Source organism: Micropterus dolomieu, linkage group LG12 (genome assembly GCF_021292245.1).
Source record: "Micropterus dolomieu isolate WLL.071019.BEF.003 ecotype Adirondacks linkage group LG12, ASM2129224v1, whole genome shotgun sequence".
NCBI lineage: Eukaryota > Metazoa > Chordata > Actinopteri > Centrarchiformes > Centrarchidae > Micropterus > Micropterus dolomieu.
The window spans coordinates 19,130,654-19,149,486 of record NC_060161.1 but is presented as its reverse complement, the minus strand read 5'-3'; the positions used below and the strand labels follow the sequence as shown (position 1 = coordinate 19,149,486).

The 18,833-nt window shown below is 41.2% G+C and overlaps 2 protein-coding genes across 2 annotated transcripts in view; both read right to left on the bottom strand.

Annotated features, from left to right (window-relative positions):
• The window catches only part of LOC123980822 (mucin-5AC-like), a 20,693-nt gene extending 16,744 nt beyond the window's left edge, over positions 1-3,949 (bottom strand). The window contains exon 1 of the mRNA XM_046065375.1: positions 3,823-3,949. Within this exon, the coding sequence (XP_045921331.1) occupies positions 3,823-3,949 (127 nt within the window). The remainder of the gene's footprint in view (positions 1-3,822) is intronic.
• Positions 3,950-13,388: 9,439 nt separating this feature from the next.
• On the bottom strand, positions 13,389-18,364 carry LOC123979706 (bromodomain-containing protein DDB_G0280777-like; the record flags this gene model as incomplete). Its single annotated transcript, XM_046063720.1, is given in 8 exon segments — positions 13,389-14,111; positions 14,213-14,361; positions 14,445-14,509; positions 16,010-16,194; positions 16,655-16,782; positions 17,427-17,552; positions 17,632-18,253; positions 18,256-18,364. Coding segments are annotated over 8 exon segments (1,470 nt in total), but the record flags the coding sequence as incomplete, so codon positions are not given.
• Between the last annotated feature and the right edge of the window lie 469 nt (positions 18,365-18,833).

Sequence of the window (18,833 nt, the reverse complement as noted above, 5' to 3'; positions counted from 1 at the left end):
GACTTGGCACCTGCACACAGTGCCAAAGCTACCAGTACCTGGTTTAAGGACCATGGTATCCCTGTTCTTAATTGGCCAGCAAACTCGCCTGACCTTAACCCCATAGAAAATCTATGGGGTATTGTGAAGAGGAAGATGCGATACGCCAGACCCAACAATGCAGAAGAGCTGAAGGCCACTATCAGAGCAGCCTGGGCTCTCATAACACCTGAGCAGTGCCACAGACTGATCGACTCCATGCCACGCCGCATTGCTGCAGTAATTCAGGCAAAAGGAGCCCCAACTAAGTATTGAGTGCTGTACATGCTCATACTTTTCATGTTCATACTTTTCAGTTGGCCAACATTTCTAAAAATCCTTTTTTTGTATTGGTCTTAAGTAATATTCTAATTGTCGGAGATACTGAATTTGGGATTTTCATTGTCAGTTTTAATCATCACAATTAAATATATATATATATATATATATAATCAGTCTGTGTGGAATGAATGAATATAATATCCAAGTTTCACTTTTTGAATGGAATTACTGAAATAAATCAACTTTTTGATGATTACCCCGGCTTCATATCCACTCGAAATGTATGCTTATTAGGTTCTATGAGATAAATAAATAAACGAAAACTAAGAACATTTCACGCTTTCATTTTAGTTTTGCAAACCTACAACACAGTTTTAGTTAGTTATTGTTTCGTCTCGTTTTTCTTTTTAGTTTTCGTTATTTCGTTCTTCTTTGTTAATGATTATAACCTTGCACGGGGCGGACTGGGACAAAAATTCAGCCCTGGCACTGTAGCCACACCAGCCCACATTACCACGTATCTCCACTCGAGAGGGGTACAACTGCAGACCTCCACTGTGGAGCTCCTCTGTCAAGGACACCTCCACTGTCAGGCCAGGAAATAACCATAAATTAAAGCTGCAAGCAGCGTTGGGCGGGCCCTCGCACTTGTAGCGAAAACTCACAGATAGCACAACTTTTCATCGTCAATGCCTTTAGAAGGCACAGCAGAAATTTGAAGTTGATCGGACTAAATCCCTAGGAGTTCGTTTAAGTAAATCATCCAAAAATGGCCGTAAAATTCAAAATGGCCGACTTCCTGTTGAGTTTAGGATATGGGTTCTTGAGGCTTTTTTGTGCGTCTGGACATGATACATGTCCCCAGAAAATTTCGTGCATGTAGGTTGAACGTGAACGAGGGGCTAATTTTTTCCAATTTTCTAGGTGGCACTAGTGAGTCATTTTGCCACGCCCATGCGCGAAACCCATAAAATACAAATTTTTTCACCACTTCTGACGTGTGCAAAATTTTGTGAGTTTTCGAGTATGTTTAGGCCCTCAAAATTGAGCTTACTTTGCAGAAAAAATTTTAAAAAATAATAAATCTTTACAGTTTCAATAGGGACCTCGCACGGTTCGTGCTCTGGCCCTAATTAAAGCTGCAAACAGCGTTGGGCAGGCCCTCGCACTTGTAGCGTGTCCGAGTGTGAGCCGGCCGCGTTGCATATTCTGGAACTCTGCCGGTGCGGCTGTTAATTTGCTACGCGGTTACGATGATATATGAAGGTGTTATATGTCACTTCCTGTGTTATCAGGCACGTAAAGTTTTGTTCAGATGTGAGCATGTACACTGAAGTTACAACAACTTCTTGTGTCTAGGCGAAGAGTTGATCTTTGACGCCAGGCCACGGACACGCCCATCGACGAAGTCTCACAGATGGCACAACCTTTCATCGTCAATGCCTTTAGAAGGCACAGCAGAAATTTGAAGTCGATCCAACTAAATCCCTAGGAGGAGTTTGTTAAAGTACGGAGTGTGTAAATCATCCAAAAATTGCCGTAAAATTCAAAATGGCCGACTTCCTGTTGGGTTTAGGGCATCGCTCCAAGAGCCTTTTTTTTTTACGTCTGGACACGATACATGTGCCACAGAAATTTCATACATGTAGGTGAAACGTGCGGCGGGGGCTGCTTCGTTAAAGGTCACTTCCTGTTGCCAGCAGGTGGCGCTGTGACTGTCGGTGAATGTCGGCATGTACATGTGTTCAGGGCGGGACTCTCATCCTACATCTACATTTACAATTTTTCACCACTTCTGACACTTCTGATGTTTAGGCCTCCCAAAATTGAGCTTACTTTGCAGGAAAAAAAATATATATTATAATAATAAACAATAGGGACCTCACACAGTTCATGCTCGGGCCCTAATAAAAGCAAGAAAACCTTGAAAAGACTAAAATACATGTTTAAGATAAATATAAAATTAGTAAAAGAGAATAAAATAAAAGGGATAGAATAAAGTCAAATAAGATCAGGAAAGGCTCTCCTATAAAAGTATGTTTTAAGAAGGGACTTAAAAGAGTTGACTGACTCAGCCGACCTGATTTCGTCAGGCAGGCTGTTCCAGAGCCTCGGGGCCCTGACAGCAAACCCTTTGTCCCCTTTAGTTTTCAGTCGAGACTCTGGTACAGACAGCAGACCTCTGCCCGAGGATCTCAAGGTATGTGCTGGTACATATGGGACTAAAAGGTCAGAAATATGACAAGGCGAGAGGCCATGAAGAGCTTTAAAAGTGATCACTAAAATTTTAAAGTCAATTCTAAAACATACTAACAACCAGTTAGCTAGTGTAGTTAAGCTAAAATAGGGGTAATGTGGTCATATTTCTTTGTTCTGGTTAAAAGCCTGGCAGCTGAGTTCTGGACAGTCTGGAGTCGATCAATAGATTTTTGGGTTAAACAAGTGAAGGCTGTTGCAATAATCCAGGCGTGATGAGATGAAGGCGTGTAAAATGGTCTTGGTGTCCTTAAAAGTTAATATCAAATTTTTGCTATATTTCTAAGTTGATAAAAACATGATTGAACAAGCTTTGTGGTGTGCTGCTTGAAATTTAAATTACTATCAAACCAGACACCAAAGTTCAACAGGCTTAATGTGATTTACTAGGGAAATAATGCATTCTCATTTTTTTCCGCTACTCTACACATTGCAAGAATGATAGGTGACTGGTTAGCATTATCCAAAACATTGAGAAAAGTCTTAATGCACTGATCTTGGTATGTGTTCGCCGTCAAAATAGCTACCGCTATCAATATTGTACATCTGTGTAAGTTAGGTTATTTGTCATTTTTTTTCTTTGGAAAAAGTAAGCTACTGTGTGTGAAGGTTAGACCTATATCTAACCTTCCATTTCTCTCTAAGATCCTGGAGAAAGCAGTCGCCAAACAGATGTGTGACTTTCTACATAGCAAAAGTTTATTTGAGGATTTTCAGTCAGGATCATAGCACAGAGACAGCACTGGTGAAAATTACCAACAACCTCCTAATTGCATCATGCATTGGGACTTGTCTCTGTACTGGTTTTATTAGGTCTTGCTGCATTTGATACCATTGACCATCAGATCCTATTACAGAGACTGGAACATTTCAGTTTGCAGGTTTTCCAACTTACAAAGCATGTAGAGGTCTGTAATTTTTATCATAGGTACACTTCAACTTTGAGAGATGGAATCTAAAACAAAAATCCAGAAAATCACATCGTATGATTTATTGGTGATTAATTTGCATTTTATTGCATGACATAAGTATTTGATCAGTTGTTTGCAATTACAGAGAGCATACGCTTCCTTTAGTTCTTGACCAGGTTTGCACACACTGCAGCAGGGATTTTGGCCCACTCCTCCATACAGACCTTCTCCAGATCCTTCAGGTTTCGGGGCTGTCGCTGGGCAATAAGGACTTTCAGCTCCCTCCAAAGATTTTCTATTGGGTTCAGGTCTGGAGACTGGCTAGGCCACTCCAGGACCTTGAGATGCTTCTTACGGAGCCACTCCTTAGTTGCCCTCGCAGTGTGTTTTGGGCCATTGTCATGCTGGAAGACCCAGCCACGACCCATCTTCGTTGCTATTACTGAGGGAAGGAGGTTTTTGGCCAAGATCTTGCGATACATGGCCATCCATCCTCCCCTCAATATGGTGCATCACAAGCATCCCCAAAGAATGATGTTTCCACCTCCATGCTTCACAGTTGGGATGGTGTTCTTGGGGTTGTACTCATCCTTCTTCTTCTTCCTCCAAACACAGTGACCATAAAGCTCTATTTTTGTCTCATCAGACCACATGACCTTCTCCCATTCAGCACTGTGATCCCAGCTCTCTTTAGGTCATTGACCAGGTCCTAACGTGTAGTTCTGGGCTGATTCCTCACCTTCCTCGTGATCATTGATGCCCCACGAGGTGAGATCTTGCATGGAGCTCCAGACCGAGGGAGATTGACCGTCATCTTGAACTTCTTCCATTTTCTAATAATTGCGCCAACAGTTGTTGCCTTCTCACCAAGCTGCTTGCCTATTGTCTTGTAGTCCATCCCAGCTTTGTGCAGGTCTACAATTTTATCCCTGATGTCCTTACACAGCACTCTGGTCTTGGCCATTGTGGAGAGGTTGGTAATGAGTGGAGAAAAGGAGGGCTTCTTAAAGAAGAACTAACAGGTCTGTGAGAGCCGGAATTCTTACTGGTTGGTAGGTGATCAAATACTTATGTCATGCAATAAAATGCAAATTAATTATTTAAAAAAATACAATGTGATTTTCTGGATTTTTGTTTTAGATTCTGTCTCTCACAGTTGAAGTGTACCTATGATAAAAATTAGACCTCTACATGCTTTGTAAGTTGGAAAACCTGCAAAATCAGCAGTGTATCAAATACTTGTTCTCCCCATTGTATATGCTTCCTTTAGGCAATATTATCAGGAAACATTCCATAAACTTTCATTGTTATGCATATGATACACAGTTATATCTATCGATCAAGCCAGATGAAACTCCATGCTTCAAATGTGCCTTCAGGATGTTAAAACCTGAATGACCTGTAATTTTCTTTTCTTAGTCTCATTTTGAAGTTATTGTTCTGGGGCCCAAGCACCTCTGTGATGCATTCTCTAAAGATATAGTTTCCCTGGATGGCATCGCCCTGGCCTCCAGCACCACTGTGAGTAATCTTGGAGTTATCTTTGATCAGGACATGTCGTTTAAGTCTCACATTAAGCAAATCTGAAGGACCGCCTTTTTTCACCTACATAATATCGCAAAAATCAGGAACATCTTGTCTAAAAATGATGCAGAAAAACTAGTTTGTGCATTTGTTAATTCCAGGCTGGATTACTGCAATTCCTTATTATCAGGCTGCTCGAAAAAGTCCATTAAGACTCTTCAGCTGATCCAGAATGCTGCAGCACTTGTTCTGACAGGAACCAGGAAAAGAGATCATATTTCTCCTGTTTTAGCTTCTCTGCATAGACTTCCAGTAAAATCCAGAATAGAATTTAAAGTAATTCTTCTCATCTACAAAGCTCTTAATGGTCAGGCACCATCTTATCTTAAAGAGCTCATTGTACCTTACTACCCCACCAGAGCAGTGCGCTCCCAGAATGCAGGGTTACTTGTGGTTCCTAGAGTCTCCAAAAGTAGAATGGGAGCCAGAGCGTTCAGCTATCAAGCTCTTCTCCCGTGGAACCAGGTTCCAGTTTGGGTTCAGGAGTCAGACACCATCTCCACATTTAAGAGTAGGCTTAAGACTTTCCTCTTTGATAAAGCTTATAGTTAGGGCTGGCTCAGGTGAGTCCTGAACCATCCCTTAGTTATGCTGTTATAGGCCTAGACTGCCGGGGGATTTCCCATGATGCATTGAGCTCCTCTCTCCTCTTCTTTTTCTCCCTCTATGCAACCTCATCCCATTAATGCATGTTACTAACTTGACTTCTTCCCTTTCCCGTGGTCTTGTGCTTTCCCGTCCCTCTCCTCTCTCCTCCTATCACTTCCTGCAGGTGTTTCTGGCTCTGGAACTGTGGAGTCTGGATCTGTGGTTGCCCCCGTGTTCCTGCTCGACACCCTCTGTTACAATTATTGTTACTAGTCCTATTATTATATTTATTGTAATTATAATCATCATTACGATAATTATCAGTAACACTACTGTAAATATCAGAATCAGAATCCTTTTTATTGCCAGGTATGTGTACACATACGAGAAATTCGACTCAGGATTGTACATTGCTCACGTTGTGCTTACTTGTACAAAAATACCATAACAATAATAAAATAATAGTAAAATCAGACACAAACTACAGTATAGACAACACTAACATACACACTATGAACAAAACAATATAGACATATTGACAAATAGTGCAGTGATCAGAGTGCAGAGGATGCAAGAGTAAACTATTATTCTCATTTACATGTTGAAGGTGCATATGATATACAGGTACACATACATGTACACAGTGTGATAGAACATAGTGCAAAGGATGCTGGAAAAAATAAACAAGACCTATGACCTTGTGACCTGAGGTAGGTGTACTGGTATACAGTATATACAATATGACAGTGTGAACAGCACTGAAATAGAGAATGGTGAATAAATAATAAGTGGAAACCAGTAAACAGGTGGCTGATAAGAGGCAGAGTTACTAGGTTTTTGCACAGGAATTGTTCCTGACACCAAAATCAGAAATCACAGAAATCAGCTGTTCATCAGAGTGATGGCTTGTGGGAAGAAACTGCTTCTGTGTCTGTTGGTTTTGGTGGACAGTGCTCTGTAGCGCCTACCAGAGGGGAGGAGCTGGAACAGGTTGTGTCTGGGGTGAGATGGATCTGCAGTGATGAAATATCTACCATTTTTCATTCAGTCTACAGCAACATTACCTTTACTGTCTGTACCTCTGTGTGTATATTGTGTAGGCTGCCTCCCTCCCCTCTCCCTCTCCTTCCATCCCTCTCTCTCTCCCTGTCTCTCACCCCCAACCGGTTGAGGCAGATGGTCGCCCACCCCGAGCCATGGTTCTGCTCGAGGTTTCTGCCTCTTAAAAGGACGTTTTTCCTTGCCTCTGGCGTATTTTTTTTCTTTAAAGATGTTCTTAATTTTTTTAGTATCTATGTGTGTGAAATTTGGTGCTACCCAAAGAGCTGAGGGCTATGGCCATGAAAAGTATACATGATGACATGGGTCACCTTGGGATAGAGCGAACCACAGATCTCCTACGATCTAGGTTTTACTGGCCTAAGATGGCAGCTGAAGTGGAAGCGAAGCTAAAGACATGTGACCGCTGTATACGGAGGAAAGCCCCGCCTCAAAAGGCTGCACCGCTTGTCAACATCCAAGTTACCCATCCGTTATAGTTGCTCTGCATGGACTTCCTTTCAATTGAGCCAGACAGAAGCAACACAACCAATGTCTTAGTGATTACAGATCACTACACTAAATATGCAGTGGCAATACCCACCCCCAATCAGAAAGCTCAAACTCTCGCCAAGTGTCTCATCATCCATTATGGTTTCCCAGAGCGCCTACACAATGATCAGGGACCTTACTTCGAGTCCAAGACTATCAAAGAACTGTGCGAATTGGTGGGAATGCGGAAAGTCGGGACAACACCATACCATCCCAGAGGAAATCCTGTTGAAAGCTTCAATCGGACGCTTTTGAGTATGCTGGGAACCTTGAAAGATGAAGACAAAGTGCATTGGCATGACTTTGTACACCCATTGGTGCATGCCTACATTTGCACAAAAAATTACATCACTGAATACAGCACATATGAGTTTTTGTCCCACTCAGAGATTGTCCCCAAATGTCTCACTCAGAATATGTATGAAACTTGAAATCTCATTTGGAGGGTAGCTATAAGCTGGCATCCATCAATGTTGCTAAAATCGCTGCAAGAAACAAAGCCACATTTGACCGACGCATTACAGAGTCTTCACTTGAAGTTGGTGACTGTGTGTTGGTAAGAGGTGTTCGCCTCCATGGAAAATGCAAACTCGCTGATAACTGGGACATGCTGGTGATCTCCCAGTATACACCGTGACACCTGAGAACCAAGGTGGAGCCCTAAGGACTTTACACAGAGATTTTTTTTGCTGCCCTGTGGATTTCTCCCTGCAACAGAGGACCATCCAACCTCACCTGAGTCAGTCCCACGCCCCAGGACGCATCTGAGTGCTCGCTTGAATCCTACTGAAAAAGATGCAGATGGAAATCGAGACCAATATGAGTCCCATGATGATGTTCATGAGTACTGGAACCCTAACTTTGCATGTGTGGAAAACAACTGGCATCCCTGCAGAACTGAACAAACCCCTCAGACCACAGCTGTTGACCGTCTGGCTGGATTCCCAGTAGACACGGATGCAGCAGCTAGTGCTGAAGCTGCAAGCAACTCATCAGAGGTTAACTTGCCTGTCCGGATGAAACTGAACCATGGATCGGTTCGTTTCTGGTGTGAAAGCATTTTTTGGATGGTTCGGACTTTCAAACCATTTACAGGAAGTTCAGTATTTGCTGTATAAACCGGAGAAAAAAAAAACAAATGCACAGGGAAATGCATTGAAATAAGGACACAACAGAGATGGGGACTTGAGTTAGAGACTTGTAATGGAAATTTGTCCTTTAGTGAGTCTTCTGAAATAAAGAGTCCAACCCAGACATCTTTTAAGGGTTTTACTCTTTGCAAAGGGTCAGACAAACATACAGAGTGCAAAACAGTCTGCAGAGTGTAAGACCAAGAGCCAGTGAAGAAGCAGGTGACTTTATACTGTAAGGGTATTACGCAGCTATCCAAGGGAGGAAGGGAGTAGGGACCAGCTGTCCTGAGATGAAGGCCTATTAAGGACAGTCTGATAAGAAAACTCTCTAACAAGCATCTTTCCCATGGGAACCTTCACCTAGCTGTAACATAATAAAATAATCAAATACCACACAGTGAAACACTGGTCTATTCTGATGAAGCATGCAGGGTGAAACAGTAAACACAGTAAAATATCAAATTTCCATCACAGACTCAGACTCGAGGGCAACTTAAGTTGCGCACAGTGACTTGAGACTCAACGTGAGACTGAATAATAATGAAGTGAAATAATGTAAAGCTGTGACTAGATACTAGTGTTAGCAACAGTAAGCGCTAACCATTTGCATTAGCATTATCGATGTAACCTTGTTGTCTGTGCTAGCCCCTGTTAGCACTGTTAGCAGCTGTGCTGGTTTCAGTCTGAAATATTTGATAATTGCTAATTGTAGCATGGTTGTTGTAGGATTAAGGCCTGATACTGTTAAGCTGGTTAGCAGCTGTTTAGTCATTGTATTGTGTTTATAGTACACCCAGGGTGATGCAGCTATCCTGCAAAGGTATGTGTTAGCAGGGGGCTATGTTTAAAAATAATTGCACTATAAGATGAGAGAATAAATACCTGTTGAAACATGACCAGTGAGTCCGTGTCTTGTTTCACCTTTGTGCTGCTTGATAGCCATTTCTCCAGAGCGACCTAGACTTCTGAGACGCTGGCCTGTATGTTTATTCTTATATACTTATTTGTATTATCGGTAGGTTATTTAATTAGTTCTGGTTGTTACACAATACTATGCAGTAATACATATTATACAGTACAATACTTTAATGTTGAAATAGTTATTAGATAGTTGCAACCTGTTCTCATTTCTGAAGGTTTGAATTATGGACACCACTGTAAAGCGACTCAAGTTGGGCAGGACTCTCAGTCGAGCTTCTCTCATTGTCAACCGGTGGTTAATCACATGGTCAATAAGTGTAGCCCTGATCTCATCAGAGATAGCTTCCTTCCTTCTCTTCTTTGACCTCGTCCTGTTCTTCCAACTCTTCCTCCTTGAACTCGTTGTCATCCCTTGCCTCTCCCTCCTGCTCCCCTTGCTCTCTGTACATTGTTGGCATCCAATGTTCAAAACAGGTAATCTGACCTTTTGACCAGTGAATGGTAAGTGATCAGTTAAGCAATTAGTCCCAGAGGAAAAATCTTTTTCTCAGAATAGTCTTTTCTTTAACTCTTGAGAAAACACTAAGATCTCAATAGTGTATCTTTTTGAGATCACTCCAATCTGAATTGTTGCTCCTAAAACCCCTTAGGAGAAAAGGATGAGATGAAGTGAGATTGAGGTTTTGAGATTTAGGTAAGACAAATGGATACTGAATTGAGATTACAATAGGATAAATGGAAGTAACAGATGAGATCTCATCATTGTGTCTTTTGAGTTCATTAATGTCTTGCTTATTGCTCCTAAAAAGCAGTTGGGAGCTGTTTGTTACATTACTGTCTGTGCTTGGACAACTGTTCTTGAGGCTTGCCCTGAATTGCATTTGAACCCCGCTTCTGCTGTTCAAAGGGCAACCACACTGCCGCTGCGCCATCCAGCTAAAATTAACAATGAAGGACTGATTGTCTTTAAATAGAGTACAATTTTTCTTTACTTAAAAAAGGAGAAATACCATCCATTGTCAACCGCTTATCCTGCGCACAGGGTCGCGGGGGGCTGGAGCCAATCCCAGCTGACATCGGGCGAAAGGCGGGGTACACCCTGAACAGGTCACCAGTCCATCACATAAACAAACAACCACTCATGTCCACACTCACACCCAAGGACCAATCAACCTAGGACGCATGTTTTTGGATGGTGGGAGGAAGCCGGAGCACCCGAAGAGAACCCACACAGACACGGGGAGAACATGCAAACTCCACACAAAAAGGCCACTGCAACTGGGGTTTGAACCCACTACCTTCTTGCTATGAGGCAACAGTGCTAACCTCTGCACCACCGTGCCACCAGGAGAAACATCATATCCACAATTAAAGTCATCAAAATTCTCAAGTAAAAGGTATAAAAGTATTCCATAGTGAATGTACTTAAGTTGCAAAAGTAAAAGTGCTTATTCTGTATGACAGATACATGTTGTATCTCAGTTCTTGCGTGCATTCGGTCCTTAATGAATTAATCACTGAACGTCATGTCAAAGTATTGGGTTTTCTAGTTATTCTGGCTGTGACTACCATAACAAACTGGAAAACATGAAATTTGAAAGTGCATTATTTTCAATGTCAAAATGTATTTTATTATTCTCAGTAACTTGTAACAGATAATTAACAATAAATACAATAAGGATTGGAAATAAAGGGGAGTAAAAGTACAAACCCCCATAAAAAGAAAATACTCAACCTCAACATTTGACGTAAGTAAAGTACTAAAGTAAAATAACCCCTAAGTGGGTTCACTAAAATATATCTTGGAGCTTTTTTTCTGATCCACATTCTGGAGACGTAAATTACACTTATTTAAGATACTGTAGAGATCTCATCTTTTGATCAGAGTAAGACAGAGATGAGTTTTTGCTCCTGAGGCCAATATGAGAAAACTGAGACATATTTGAGAAGAATCGTGAGATCCCAGAAGTTATAGCTGAGTTTTCTTTGAGCTCTTTCTCTGATCTCATGGTCAAATGTTCAGGAGACATAAATTAGACTTATTGAAGATTAGTTAGAGATCTCTTGTTTTGATCAGAGTCAGACATAAATTAGGTTTTATATGGTTGTTTCTCCTGAGATGAATTTGAGAAATGGGAGAAAAGGCCTTTGGTCTCACCTTGGTATTATAAGCAGCTCATTTGTGTCTAGGAGAAAAGAAGGAAACAACTATGACATCTCATCTTGGATTTTGCTTTCCTATGGGGTGTTTGCACATGTGAGGAGTGGGTGTGTGACCTGGTGAGAAAGTGCAGCATTTGGTTGGTTGTGTTTGGAACAGGAAAGAAAGTCACTTCCTGTTAAATTTTTGTGTCTTGGATAGAGAATTGTTTTAAGCGTTTTTTGCAATTGCAAACGGAGTGAAAGGCTGAGAAATAGCTTATGGTTTTGAAGATTTGGTTTGGAATGGGAGGTTTCAAAAATCATGTGACATGTTAGATTTGTGTGTAAGCAGATGTTAAAAACTGTAATGAGGAAGATCGAAACCCGAAACCAATGTAGTACCCAGTTACATCTGCACCAGTGTGTTCACTATTCTCTGCAAAATGATACTGAACCTCAAATTGCCCCCGATGGCTTTTCCATTGGTGTATGAATATGTGTGAATGTTAGTTTACATTTGAGCACTTAGGCACAGTGTATGAATGGGTAAATTTGATGTAGTATAAAAGCGCTTTGAGTGGTCTCAAAGGCTAGAATGGCATTTACATTTGTTTGTTTGATGTATTTTATTGTCTTTGCTCTTGAGCAAGCACTTTGTACCAAGTTTTTTAAAAGTGCTCTAAAAATAAAGATTAATATTATAAAGATGTTGGCTGTACAGCATAGCAAAAGGAAAAACTGCAGAGGGTTATAAGGTCAGTTGAAAAGACAACTGACTGCCCTCTACCCTCCCTAGATGATATCACCAGCTTTTGTTGCCTCTCCAGAACAAAAAAGATCATTCATGGCATCCACACCAGAAAACACCTTAAGTTGTGGCACTTTCTGTCTGTGCAATGACAAAAAAGGTTATTTTATCTTATTCTAGGTAGATATTGCTTAATAACGTGATGACTCAAATCTGCTTGTGCTACTACAATGCTATGCTTTATCTTGATGTTACACTGACTTACTTGACATCGTTGCTTTAACACAATTCTGTGACATGACACATTTGACTGGTGTTTTGAATGATATTGGTTTCAAGGATATGTCTCTTTTTCCCCAGCAGTAGTAGCAGTTTAACAAAACAAAAATGTATTTTGGATTTCCTAAGGCTGTTTGGTAGGTAGAATGATAAGTCACAGTTTAGTATATTTTTACTATTCTTGGGGAGATGTAAGCACTGTTGATGGACAGTTTGTAAGGACTGAAGATGATGCCCACCATAATACTAGCCCATAGTTTTTGTTCTCTTACTTTAAGTTATTGATGAAGAGAGAGGGGTCAGGTGGATAGCGCTGTTGCCTCACAGCAAGAAGGTCACGGGTTCAAATCCTGGTTACCCCGTCCATTCTGTGTGGAGTTAGCATGTTCTTCCCATGTCTGTGTGGGTTCTCTTCAGGTGCTCTGGTTTGCTCCCACTGTCCAAAGACATGCAGCCTAGGTTATCCCTTCCTCACTAGTTCCCTTTTGTCTGTCCTAGTTAGTTTTGACTGTAAGCGTTCCAGCATTCTGTTCTTTGTATTTCCTAGTGATAATTTTTGTTTGTACCTCGACTGCCTTTTTGCCCTGTGATTTGCTGTTAGGAGTTTATTTACAGTGCTGAATCTAAGGTCATTAAGAACAACACATATCTAATACTTCTCTGGCAGTTTCCAACAGCCATACCTAATCCTTTAAATAATCTCATTGCCAAAGGGGAATAATGCGCTGCTCCCTGTTCTCTCTTTCTGAACAAACCTGTTTCACTGACACAACAAAGGCTGAGACTGGCTGGTAAGACACTCTTCGAAAATTTAAAGATATGAAATCACACCATCATTGGCGTTTTATTAAACCTACTGGCAATAAACATGCCCTGATACACTTTAACCACCAAAATTACAAAACACACAAGACAATTTAAACTCTTGAAAGATTTTGTATTCTGATCATTGCAACGTTTCTGAAAGAAATTGTACAAATTGTAGAAACTACAAGAAGCCTCACAGAATATGCACGATTATATAAATACACTTTGTATAAATAAGAAAATTAACAGTGCATTGGTTTGACATACCATGACCCTGTTGCTGCACTGTGTTATGCTGCTATGTTATCAAGTGAAACCTAAACTGAATTATACATGTATTTGGAAACTACAGACATTTTACATTAAAGTAAAACAAAATTTTTAATAATGTTTGCTTATAAAATTTAAAACCTTGATAAACAGTCCAGTTTGAAATCTAACATTCAGATTTCTCAATTTGCATGTTCTTAGACTTTTACAAGCAACAAAGTCCCTCTTTTAGTAGCTGACACAAAGTTAATAACACAGTGCTCAGAAAAGCAAGACAAACTGACATTACAATTTACAGAAATAGTAAAATAGTGACATTATTTAGTGACATTGCAGTGATTTAGAGAAAGAAAGTTTTGTTTAGCTTATACTCTAATGATCTACAAGACCGAAGACAATCATGAACGTTGGATTTTTACTGTCGACAAAGTCCTTTTTCATACCAGTAATGGCAGTCATGTTCTGATGGCAATTCAAATAGAAATTAATACTGATGCTATCGCTGGCTTGACAGAATCCATGACAACAGTACCAGGCAGGATGCGGTAATGAAACTGATCTTGTGGCTTACTCCACTTGATGCTGTATATGAGGAGAAAATGAAACAACACATTAGTTTAATAAACTGTTTTTGAAATTTGAGAGTTTTTTTAAATTTGGAAGAAGCACACAATATAGCTTACGTGTGCCATTCACGTTGATTGAGCTGCCTTCAATGTCAAAGCCGGTAACGGTTGAAGCAGCACTGATCAAAACACTTGCAATCTGAGTGTTATTAGGAACAAATGTGCTTGCAAAGCGAACATTCATTTCGTTGATGATTGAGCCATTTCTGCAGAATAAGAAATGTAAAGTATTTTTAAAAAATATCAGACTTAGGCCACTCCTCTTAAATTGTATCACCTAAGAAATTACCTGAATGATACCACGTCCAAGGAGTTGAAGGAGGAAGAGAAAGCCCTTTGGAACACAGGTTCAAGCTGCAGAAACAGAAAACAAATTGTACTTAAACACTTTTCACTTTCATGTTTGCCTCACTAAAAATGGCCTAAAATTTCACTTTAAATTTAAAATGGCCGACTTCCTTTTGGGTTTAGAGTATGGAGCCAAAAGGCATTTATGTGTGTCTTGTGATGATACATGTGCCACTAATATTTCGTACGTCTAGGTCAAACAAATTGTGGGGGCTCATTCGTTGAAATATTTTAGGGTAGTTTGGAGTTTATTTACAGTGCTGAATCTAAGGTCATTAAGAACAACAAATCTCTAATACTGTCTGTCAGTTTCCAACAGCCATACCTAATCCTTTAAATAACAATTTCATTGCCAAAGGGAATAATGCGCTGCTCCCTGTTCTCTCTTTCTGAACAAACCTGTTTCACTGACACAACAAAGGCTGAGACTGGCTGGTAAGACACTCTTCGAAAATTTAAAGATATGAAATCACACCATCATTGGCGTTTTATTAAACCTACTGGGAATAAACATGCCCTGATACACTTTAACCACCAAAATTACAAAACACATTTTAACACAATTTAAACTCTTGAAAGATTTTGTATTCTGATCATTGCAACGTTTCTGAAAGAAATTGTAAAAATTGTAGAAACTACAAGAAGTCTCACAGAATATGCATGATTATATAAATACACTTTGTATAAATAAGAAAATTGAGTGCATTGGTTTGACATACCATGACCCTGTTATGTTGCTACACTGTGTTATGCTGCTATGTTAGCAAGTGAAACCTAAACCGAATTCTACATGCTTTTGGAAACTACTACTTGAAGTATTTTAGGGGGCACTATGGAGCCATTTCGTTACTCCTATTCACGAGCAGGGTTGGGTATCGAAACACCGTGCCAATATGGAACTGGTTCCTATACGACCGTTACCTACCAGGCTGAATTACAACGCAAACTTTGTAACCTCATTTGGGTGCCACTTAAATGTGTCAAATGGTGCTCCGAAACTGATGTGAGAAGCGTTGCCTCCATTTACTGCAGTACCAAATTGTAGCGTCCCCTAATGAAAGGCTACGAGATGACAGACGGTTTTGCTCAGTACTAATTAATGCTGCAAAAAAACAGGCAACTGTGAGCCGCAGCCTACACTGAAGAAACAAACCTGGCTCAACAGCCAGCTACATCTCCTCTTCACCCTCTCTGTCCCAAGGCTAACACATGATCCTGTGCCAGCAGGAACAACAACAACCGCACCCCATAGCTCTCTGCCAATCACATGTAGGAAAATAAATGATTGATAAGCTTCTACACATGTCACATTTGTTGACAGCCATGACACATTCTCTGACCTCCTGGAAACACTGTACATTTTTGCCACTTTTGATGTGTGCAAAATTATTTAAGCACGTTTGGTGCTCGGGCCGTAATAATAGACAGTGCCTGTATTATAAAGTGTCTCTGATAAAATAGTTCAGTAGTGGTACCAGAAGATTTTATTCTTTGAGGAAGACTTACCTGTGTCTTTATCATAGAAGCTCGAACTATAAAAGCTGCAGATGATGGATTGTTCAAGTCACTTGTAAAGGTGCTTTGAACAGATCTGAAAGTCACCCTTGATGTAATGAGTGCTACAGTTGTAGATGCAGTAGTTGTAGGTGCAGCAGCTGTAGGCACAGTAGTTGTAGACGGAACTGGACCCGCTGTAAAACATTTTAAATAGAGTTTGTAAATAAGTATTCATGTTCAAACCAAAATGATGCATTTATCTTTGTTTGATATCAAACTGACTTTGGTGCCAGTTTCACTAAGGACTATCATAAAAGGCACAGAAAAAGTAGGAACTACAGACTTTTTAGCAGCTTGTCTAGTTCTGAAGTTGCTAATGTCAAAAATATTAGTTATTTGCATAACAAGCATTGTGGCTGAATACATGGCTTAAAAAAAGGTCATTCTGCCACACAGTTGATTGGATGGATTGATTAGTACAACACTAAACATTGTTTCATTCATTCATTGCTAATGAATCTTGTCTATACCTACATTTCTTGTTAAGCAGCATAACGTTTTAATGACTTACTTAAAAACAGCATGAGCAGCACATGGTATTTTGTATTTGTATACATACTGATTAGAGCAAAACAATTTGTTGTGTTTACTTACCTACTGCTAGGACTGTGTTGGGATTTATGCTCACATTGAAGCTATTGTTGGTATTATTCACAGCTTCTACTAAGGTTTGAGCAACGGCACTGTTCTGTGGGAGGTCTGCCATGGGAGTTGTTGAATTGAACACAACTAGCAGTTCCACTTGAGTTCCGTCGGCTCGAGGTTGGGCAATCCTGTATCATAAAAGTAAATGTCAAATACTGATATGAGATGGTTCTGTTGCTGTGTGTTATGGGTGATTTAAACATGACACTGTCAACATTAGAAAAAACGTTCTTTAAAACCATAATTCTGCATATAAAGCAAAGTCAGTGAACCACTGAAAAATGTTTTTACCTGAAGCCCGTCACAATGCAGCGGTCAAACAGATTACGATATCTTGCTTTGTATATAATATTGCACTGCAAAAAGAAACCAACATTGAAACCCTGGAGTAGTTTTCGAGCACAATTTTGTTAAAGTTAAACTGAACAGAAATGAACATTTAACTGAAAATAATTTCCATCTTAACAAATGTGTAATTTCAGCTAAAAGATTATATCTAATCAATTAGAGTTCAATGAGAACAATGACACAGTCACTGAATAATGTGTTGAATTTGAAAAGTGACCTACCGTGATAACAACTCGTTGTTCAAGATCTTTATATTGACTGCTGTTGGGGTTAGTGAGGTTAGCTGAAAAAGGTTCTCCTTGCAAATCTGCTGAGATGTTATAAACAGGTGGGGCGGCCAAAGTCGTTGTTGGAGCAGGTGTTGTTGTTGTTGTTGTTGTTGTAGTTGTTGTTGTTGGAGCAGGTGTTGTTGTTGTTGTTGTTGTTGTAGTTGTTGTTGTCGGAGCAGGTGTTGTTGTTCTTGCTGTCGTCGTTGTCGGAGCAGGTGTTGTTGTTCTTGCTGTCGTCGTTGTCGGAGTAGGTGTTGTTGTTGCTGTTGATGCAGGAGTAGGTGTTGTTGTTGCTGTTGATGCAGGAGCAGGTGTTGTTGCTGCTGTTGGAGCAGGTGTTGTTGCTGCTGTTGGAGCAGGTGTTGTTGCTGCTGTTGGAGCAGGTGTTGTTGCTGCTGTTGCTGTTGCTGCAGGTGTTGTTGCTGCTGCTGTTGCTGCTGTTGTTGCTGCTGCTGTTGCTGCTGCTGTTGCTGCTGCTGTTGCAGGTGTTGCTGCTGCTGTTGCAGCTGTTGTTGCAGGTGTTGTTGCAGGTGTTGTTGCTGCTGTTGCTGCTGCTGTTGCTGCAGGTGTTGTTGCTGCTGCTGTTGCTGCTGCTGTTGCAGGTGTTGCTGCTGCTGTTGCAGGTGTTGCTGCTGCTGTTGCAGGTGTTGCTGCTGCTGTTGCAGGTGTTGCTGCTGCTGGTGTTGCTGCTGTTGCTGCTGCTGCTGTTGCTGCTGTTGCAGCTGTTGTTGCTGCTGCTGCAGGTGTTGTTGCAGGTGTTGTTGCTGCTGTTGCTGCTGCTGTTGCTGCAGGTGTTGTTGCTGCTGCTGTTGCTGCTGCTGTTGCAGGTGTTGCTGCTGCTGTTGCAGGTGTTGCTGCTGCTGTTGCAGGTGTTGCTGCTGCTGTTGCAGGTGTTGCTGCTGCTGGTGTTGCTGCTGTTGCTGCTGCTGCTGTTGCTGCTGTTGCAGCTGTTGTTGCTGCTGCTGCAGGTGTTGTTGCAGGTGTTGTTGCTGCTGTTGCTGCTGCTGTTGCTGCAGGTGTTGTTGCTGCTGCTGTTGCTGCTGCTGTTGCAGGTGTTGCTGCTGCTGTTGCAGGTGTTGCTGCTGCTGTTGCAGGTGTTGCTGCTGCTGTTGCAGGTGTTGCTGCTGCTGGTGTTGCTGCTGTTGCTGCTGCTGCTGTTGCTGCTGTTGCAGCTGTTGTTGCTGCTGCTGCAGGTGTTGTTGCAGGTGTTGTTGCTGCTGTTGCTGCTGCTGTTGCTGCAGGTGTTGTTGCTGCTGCTGTTGCTGCTGCTGTTGCAGGTGTTGCTGCTGCTGTTGCAGGTGTTGCTGCTGCTGTTGCAGGTGTTGCTGCTGCTGTTGCAGGTGTTGCTGCTGCTGGTGTTGCTGCTGTTGCTGCTGCTGCTGTTGCTGCTGTTGCAGCTGTTGTTGCTGCTGCTGCAGGTGTTGTTGCAGGTGTTGTTGCTGCTGTTGCTGCTGCTGTTGCTGCAGGTGTTGTTGCTGCTGCTGTTGCTGCTGCTGTTGCAGGTGTTGCTG